Here is a 7,756-nt window from a genome sequence, read left to right on the forward strand (position 1 = left end):
AGGCTAATAATTTTCCTGTTTCTTCCCCTTTGGGAATGCCAGTTCCTGCTCAATGCTCAAGTCAATTAAAAGTTTGAATAAAAACTCTAAAGGGAATTTTGAGTTATGAGAAGGAGAGAAAAAAAGGAAACCTACTTCTGAGATTATCACTTTTCCACCCCATTGCCTCCAAAGGGGGAAGATTTAAAAAGTAAGATAAAATGTAAATATAGGTAATCCTGCTGACAGGGCTGGTCTTGGTTTAGAACAGGAAAGGAACTGTGGGGAGACATTAGTCCTGAATATTGAAAAGTGTCTCTAATCTCTGATGCCAGTGTGCTTTTCCTCTCTTAAGGATTAATGGGTATGTGACTATGCTGAGGAAACCTCTCCCTGCCTTCCCCTCCCATCCCCTGATTTCTTACTGAAAGCAGAGCAAAGATCTCAATCTAATTTTTAAAATGGTATCTTGAGGGTTGTTTTTTTTTGTTTTGCTGAATTCCAGAAGATTTGGATAGGCATTACTCCTTGAAGGTTGCAAACCTAAATAAAGGTTTACTGAAACATAAGCAAAATGAAGCTAAGGTAATTTATATTTCTCAGATGAGTTGTCTAATTTGTAGTTTGCAGGATTGATACTAATCAAGAATATTAAATCATTGTGCACATGAAGGGAAGCTTGGCACAGCAGACAATAAGCATTATTCTGTTAAAGCTTTCCAGATGCTTCCAGATTGAGTTTTTATCTGAATGCTGAATTTAAAATTCATGGGCCAATTTTGTTCGGCTGTTTCTGGCTGACATGGAATTCATTGCTGCAGCTCAAGAGAACAGCTCTTACTCAGCTGAATGTTTGTTGCTTTTCCTTCTGATCAACCTGGGACATCTGTATGGGCTTTTTTTAGATCTCAGAGGAAGTAGTCATCTAAAATACAGGGATATAAGGAATGTCCTCTGTTCCCAGCAGTGTTCTGTTGTAGGTTTACCACATCTTGGGGGCAGGTGTTCCTTACTACAGCTCTGAACAGAGCCCACCAAAATGATGAGTTCAGTTGTTTGTGTAAAAGCATCATCAGTAATTCAAATGTAGTTATTTTGAGTGTCTTTACAGGATCTGTGTGTTCCTAGGTTTGAAATCACAGACAGCTTTAGCACAAAAAGGTGGTCTCCTTACACATTCCTGTTAAAGCATGGCGTGGAGCAGAGTGTTGGCTTTTTCTGCCACAGAGAGGTCAAGCACTCTTTGCACCTTTATTTTTCTCAGCGTGTAGCTTATGATATTTAGTTCAGTGGAAGCTTCTACTGTCTTTTACTCCCTCTTTTGTCTATCTTTCCCCTTTTATGAAGTGTCTATCACTGGTTGTCTGCCCCTGACAGAGAAAACAGTGCCAAGTGGAGAGTAACACAAGGTTGAGAGCTTGCATTTATTTAGTAACAAAAAGCATCTTTAGCTTATAGGACTGTTTTTCCTTAAACAGATGCTGTGCCATGCTGTCCTGGGGCCATGCATCACTTGGGCACATGCAGTTCTTGCCTCAGGCACAAGTGGATTGGACTCTGGCTTAGTCCAGGTGAGGTGACCAGTGGTAGGAATCATAGGATGACATCAGAGAATATCCTGATCTGGATGGGACCCCCAGGGATCACGGAGTCCAACTCCTGGTCCTGCACGGGACCCTGAGAGCCACACCCTGTGCTACGAGCACCGTTGTGCTGTTGTTTGAGCTCTGCCAGGCTAGTGCTGGGGAGAAGAGCCTTTTTCTAATACCCAGCCTCAACCTTCCCTGACACTTCAGGTCACTGTCACCGCAGAGAGGTCAGTGTCTGTCCCTCCTCTTCCCTTCAGGAGAGAAGAGTCTTCCTCTTGTCCAGCTGAAGAGACCAAGCCCTCCTCATACGTCTTCTCCTCAAGGCCCTTCCCCATGGACGCTCTCTAATGGCTTTATAACCGTGGTGCCCAGAGGGGCCCCAGGACTGGAGGTAAGGCTGTCCCAGCCCAGAGCAGAGCAGGACAATCCCCCTGGCTGTCCCCAGGACAATCGCCTCCCTGTCCAAGCTGTCCCCAGCACAGGGATGGTGCCCCTGGCTCCAGGGCCGGCTCCCATCCACTGTACCCAAACATCCCTTTCTATGCTGCTGCTCTCCGGCATCTCCCCAGAGCTCAGCACGACATCAGTGCGGGCTGGAAGGGAAGGACAGACTCGGATCTAAACTGAGTTTAACACGCACAATCTATACATTTCAGCCCGCCTCCAGCCGCTGTGCGCCCCCGGACCGTTTCTCCGAGCGGAACCTCGGTGCCGGCCGTTCTTTCCGGCGGGCGCTCGGCGCTGCACGAGGCGCAGCCATGGCGGGCCCGGGGCTGAGCGAGCGGGAGCGGGCGGGGTGCTGGGACCTGCTGGAGCTCCTGCGCACCGAGGAGCTGCTGGCGCTCACCGACACCGTCACCAACCGCCTGGTGCACCCGGAGAGCCGCCAAGGTGCGCGGGCAGCGCCGGCACCGCCGGCCCAGGGCGTTCCGAGCGGGGCCGGGCCCTGCGTTCGCATCCCCGGGCCCGGCGGCTGCGGCTGCCCCGGGGCTCGCAGGGCTCGGGGTCGCTGCCGGGAGCGGTCTCCTGCGGCCCGGCAGCTCCGGGGGGTGGCTGCTCGGAGCTTGGGGCTGTTCAGGCCGAGGAGGTTGCGACGGCGACGGGGTCGTAGCCAAGCTTCAGCTCCGCGAGCATCTCTGTCCTGTCAGACCCCTGCAGTGAGCTGCGAGCACGGCCGGGCCCTTAGTGCTTAGAAGTATTGAAAGCTCTAGAGTCTCTCGCTGGTGGCGTCAGTCACATTTGCTTTCAGGTTTTGAAAGGGTAAAATACAAATCTCCGTTGAACTTACTTTTTTTGCAGGACAGTTCCAGTTGTGACCATCCTCCATTGCTTTGTTGAGATTTGTTTCCTAAGAATTAATTTTTTATGAGTTACCTGTGGCCACTGGGTTTGTTGGGTTTTTGCCCAGTGGCCTCAGGTGTGTATATATATACACACACCTGATGAGTATGTATATGTAATATATATGTGCTTGTACTCAGCCTTGAGTATATTTCATGTGATGTAACTAAAACCTGTAAGATTTGCCCAATACATGTCTTTGGAAGGTCTTTTGCCTGTAGGTTTTGGGTTTTTTTTTTTCCTCTTACCTTTTTTCCCCTACTTTTTGCAGTGTTTGTAAGTTAAATGAAAAGATTTTTGTGTTTTGCTTTAGCTATTTCTTTCTGGTTAGATTTAGGGGTTTTATAGGTCCCCTGTTAAGTGCTAGCCTCAGTTCAGGTGGGAACTGTCTGCTATAACTGCTTTAAAGAGAATTTAAGTTTTATCATGTTTCCTTCTTCTGCCACAGAGCCTTGTAGCTGAATTTTGTTTATTGTTGCCACTCAGTGCACTGTTGTGCTAGGATGCATATTCTTATGAATGTGAGAGTTGTAATCACATTAGTGTGGAAGTAAAACAGATTTAGTTTCATTTCCAGCAGGCTTCAAGAAGGAGGAAGGAGGTGGAGCTTCATTTTCTCAAACTACTGTGCATTGCTGAAATAGTCACTGGAATTCCTGTCCAGGAAGCATATTTGCAAGCTTTTGGGTGTATTCTGTGTCTGAGATGACGAGGCCAGATTTCAGTTTACAAACTTTTGTCTTCATGTCCTGCCCCCTTGTCTTGTGCTGTGTTTGGAGCTCAGGAGTTTAAGAAATAGCTTAGGTTTGGGTTTTTATTGTGAAAGAAGATAACTCTAACTTCAATTTCTTTCTTTGCAGAGGCCATTCATGCCATTCTGGTGTACAGCCAAAACGTGGAGGAACTTCTGAGGCGCAGGAAAGTCTACAGAGAAATCATCTTCAAGTATTTGGCGGCGCAGGGAATCTCGGTGCCTCCCTCCTCGGAGAAACACGTCCTGATCGAGCGAGTGAGGCAGCTCTGGAGCAGGCAGCTCACGGCTCGAGCCCCGGAGCCAGGGCACAGGAAACCTCCTGCGCAGGTGAGTGCTGCTGCTCCTGGAAACCCTCCGGCTGCTCAGCGCTGCCTCCACAGGGTGAGCAGTGCAAATGTGGCTCTGCACCTGTAGGAAGGTCCCAAACCTTTTTAACTCTTGGTTGGTTTGGTGTCAGTTGGGTTTGGTAGGGTTTTAAATTACAACGTGTGAAGATGTCTGTTCTGTTTTCCCCACTGTTTGAGCTCTAATGTGAGGGGTCTTCTCCATGCTTTGAGTTTTTAGATTGTCTTATAGACTAAAATAGAAGTTATTCACAAGTAGTTTTGTGAGTTGAGGGGCAACTGAAAACAGTAAGAATGGCACAGAAATCCTGCAAGGGCCTTTGGGGTTTTACTGAGTTTATATATTGATTAAATGTGCTGTTTCCAGCAGTGGCAGGTCAGTACCATTTATTTTCCTGTTTTTCCAAACAACTGAACTCATCGTTATGGTGAGCTCTCTTCAGAGCTGTAGTGAGGAATGCCTGCCCCCAAGATCTGGAAAACCTACAACAGAACACTGGTGGGAACAGAAGACACGTTCCTTACCCCTGTATTTTAGATGATTATTTCCTCTTTGAGATCTAAAAAATGTCCATGCAGATGTCTCTTGATCAGAAGGAAAAGCAACAAACATTCAGCTGAGTAAGAGCTGTTCTCTTGAGCTGCAGCAATGAATTCCATGTGAGGCAGAAAGAGCTGAACAAAATTTGTCCATGAATTTGTAACACTTAATACAGTGTAAGGAAATGTATTTTGGCGTTAATAGCTTGTTTGGAAGTAAAAACTTTTGCCAGTTAGCAAATCCTCATGGTGTAATGAACTTGAAGAAGTTAATTTGTGGTTCTAGTTGGCCCCCTTGCTGTAGTTCAGAACCCTCATGGGCAGCAGCCCCACCTCCTGGGCTGTGAGAGCTCTGTCCCTGTTAAGAATCTCTTGCACTGAGCTTTCACTCAGGGATTAACTGATGACAGTTAGCATTTAGCTGTGAATTGTTTTCAAAACAATTTTCTGTGTGCATAATTAGAGAAAAAAGAAAGGTTTCTCTTAACAAAATTCTGTGGTTAATGGTACATAAATGAAATACTTGAAACACATTCATAAATTTAAAAGAAAGTCAGTTGAGTTATTTATCACATCTTTCTTTGCATTTGTTTTATCTTAATTCTTGTCTCTTCACCACTTTGAAGAAATGGGAAGCCCTAAGCCATGTAACAGAATTGGAAATTAATTTCAACTTGTAGTGAAGCAAATACTGCATTTCTATACAGAATTCTCCAGACTTAATTGCTTAGTGCTTATAACACAATTTAATACTTACCAGACTTTGGTGTTAGCAAACTTGATATTTGATTTATTTCTAAAAAACGTCTTGCTGTCAAGTCATAAATACTGAGAAGACCTACCAAGTTCCTGTACATTTAGTTCCAAAAAATGTCAATTTACATCCTTTCCTTGCTCTTTTTCAGTAGAACCAGGATTTTCCTCTTTGTTTGTAAAGAGCCCAAGACAGTGAAGCACTTTCTGGGTGTAATTCCAAGAACCTGTCCTGGTTCTCTACATTAGATGATCATGTTGGTAAAAATAAATGAGATTTTACTTTGGTATTTCTCTTCAGGCACTCTCTTAAAAGGTTTAATCTAAGTATGTGCATGATCTGATGTTTTTCTAAATGATAATCTTGCTGAACAGTTCTAACGAAAAAAATTTGCTTGACTGCAGAGTCATGGAAGTGGACAGAAGTCACCACAAGATGACATTGTTGGTCTAGGAGGAGAATTCTGCCAGTGGTACTTTGAACTCCTGAACTCTCAGCACCCTTTGGGAGTAAAATCTGAAGCAACATGGGGACCACAGCACTTTTGGGAGGATGCCAAACTGAAGTTCTGTTACAACACTTTGGAAAAAAACGTGGAACAATATGTGGGTGCAGACATGGTGAGCCTGCGCCTGCTGTCCTTGGTTAAAGAAGAATGTCTCCTCTTCAACCCAAATTTGCATTCCAGTGGCCTGAAATGTGCCATGTCCCCTCATGGATTGGTGCTGGTGGCAGTGGCTGGCACAGTTCACAGAGACAACACTTGTTTGGGTATCTTTGAGCAAATCTTTGGGCTCATCAGCTGCCCCATGAGGAATAACACCTGGAAGATAAAACTGGTGAACCTTAAAATAGTAGGGCAGAACGCTCTGGAGCCTGGGATGCAAATGGAACCACCTTCCATAAAATATGAGTCAAACCAACTGAGAGAGTTCTATGATGGGAATGAACTGACTGTGTTTGAACCTCAGAAATTCTGAGCATTTTGTCACAGCTGGCTGAGGGGCTGGGTTGTTGCTGCCATGCAGTTTCTCTTCTCTGAGTAAGATTTGCTAAGTGGCAGGCTGAGATACAGGGTATTAACACAAGTGATGCTTGTAGGCACTTTCCAAGAGCTAACAAATATTTCATGGGTATTCCTTCAGGTTTTGCACTGTTATTAGAGTGGAGTTTGGTTATTCATGGTTGCATTTAAATATGGATTGGCAGCCATGTGTAATGAGGGGTTCACAAACTGCCCATTCTCTTCAAGACACCATTTGACACTCTCGCCTGAGCTGTAGCAGGAAGTCATTGCATCTGGCTGTGGAAATCTGGGAGGGCTACGTGTTTAAATGGACATCTGAGTCCCAGGAAAACCAATAGAAAACCCAAAACAAAACACTGTGAATGGAGGCAGCTGCTGTGGATGTTCTAAATGTGTTTTAATGGGACAGTGCAGGGAACTTGGCATTGTTGGAGTCTTTTTTTTAGCTTCTTTGCACTGATTGCTTCCTATCCTTTTACCTTATGGTTCCAGTTTTGTCTTGAACACACAGAATCTTTTCTGTCTGTGTCCCCAAGCAGACAGGCTTGAGATGGATGCCCACTTCTAGCACTGACTGGGTTGGATCAACAACTTGATTTCAAAACTTGCAGCAACACTGTATGAACCAAATGCTCTGATAGTTATTTTGTATGTAATTACAAGAGAGTTTTTAATGTAATAGTTTTGATTTTTGTATGTTTTCTCAAAATAAGTATTTTGTTTACTCTGAGCTGTTTTATTACAGGTACTGAAAGTCCATTTGTTACCACTGGGTGGTTACAGTGATAGGTCACACTAAGAAAAGTTATCCAATTACTACTTAATAATAGGAAATTATTAAATTATTGCCAGTGTAAAACTTGATTTTTTTTTGCTGTGTTTATTTATAGGGGATTAGAGGTGAAGTGAGGTGAAAACTTCTTTTTCTGCATCTTGTTTGATTGTTTGGGAATTTTGTTTTAATTTTCTGTCTTCACTGTTTAAAGTTCTGAAAACATAAACATTCCCCATAACTTTAGCAGAAGGAGAAGAACTGTTCCCAGGTGTGTGTTGGTGAAGTATGGCTGGGTGAGAGGAAACAAGAAGGTTCGGGTATGCACAGAACTGATCTTTGTGAACAGTCAGAATCTTGCTTTCTCCTTAAATTAATTTCTTTTCTAAGCAAAAGTTCATATACTGTGTTGGGATGTTCTTTCTCAATAAACAACTGAGTTGTGGCTTCTAATTTTTCTATTGTTTAGAATAAACTTAGAGTTCCAAATTCAATTTTCAAGTCATTGACACAGACAGAATGTTTTAAGAGTAGAAGAACATTGACTGTGTGGTAAAGGTTTTGGCTTAACCTTGACTTTAAGGGAAAAGTTAGGACTTGTTTAAATGGAGCTGGACAAGTTTCAAAAAGCTGAAATTTTTACAGGAGTGATTTCA

At 43.9% G+C, this 7,756-nt stretch overlaps 1 protein-coding gene across 1 annotated transcript; it reads left to right on the forward strand.

The window, feature by feature from the left end:
- The first annotated feature begins 2,326 nt into the window (after positions 1 to 2,326).
- C2H3orf38 (chromosome 2 C3orf38 homolog) lies at positions 2,327 to 7,532 on the forward strand. Its single transcript, XM_059466199.1, has 3 exons — positions 2,327 to 2,459; positions 3,770 to 3,990; positions 5,706 to 7,532. The coding sequence occupies exons 1-3, from the start codon at positions 2,327 to 2,329 to the stop codon at positions 6,279 to 6,281; spliced, it is 930 nt and encodes a 309-aa protein (XP_059322182.1). The 3' UTR covers positions 6,282 to 7,532.
- Positions 7,533 to 7,756: the final 224 nt, after the last annotated feature.

Source organism: Ammospiza nelsoni, chromosome 2 (genome assembly GCF_027579445.1).
Source record: "Ammospiza nelsoni isolate bAmmNel1 chromosome 2, bAmmNel1.pri, whole genome shotgun sequence".
NCBI classification, from domain to species: domain Eukaryota; kingdom Metazoa; phylum Chordata; class Aves; order Passeriformes; family Passerellidae; genus Ammospiza; species Ammospiza nelsoni.

Coding starts and splice junctions, on each gene's coding strand:
- C2H3orf38 (XM_059466199.1), top strand. CDS start 2,327: ATGGCGGGCCCGGGGCTGAGCGAGCGGGAGCGGGCGGGGTGCTGGGAC. Junction 2,460..3,769: donor GCACCCGGAGAGCCGCCAAG/GTGCGCGGGCAG, acceptor CTTTCTTTGCAG/AGGCCATTCATGCCATTCTG. Junction 3,991..5,705: donor ACAGGAAACCTCCTGCGCAG/GTGAGTGCTGCT, acceptor GCTTGACTGCAG/AGTCATGGAAGTGGACAGAA.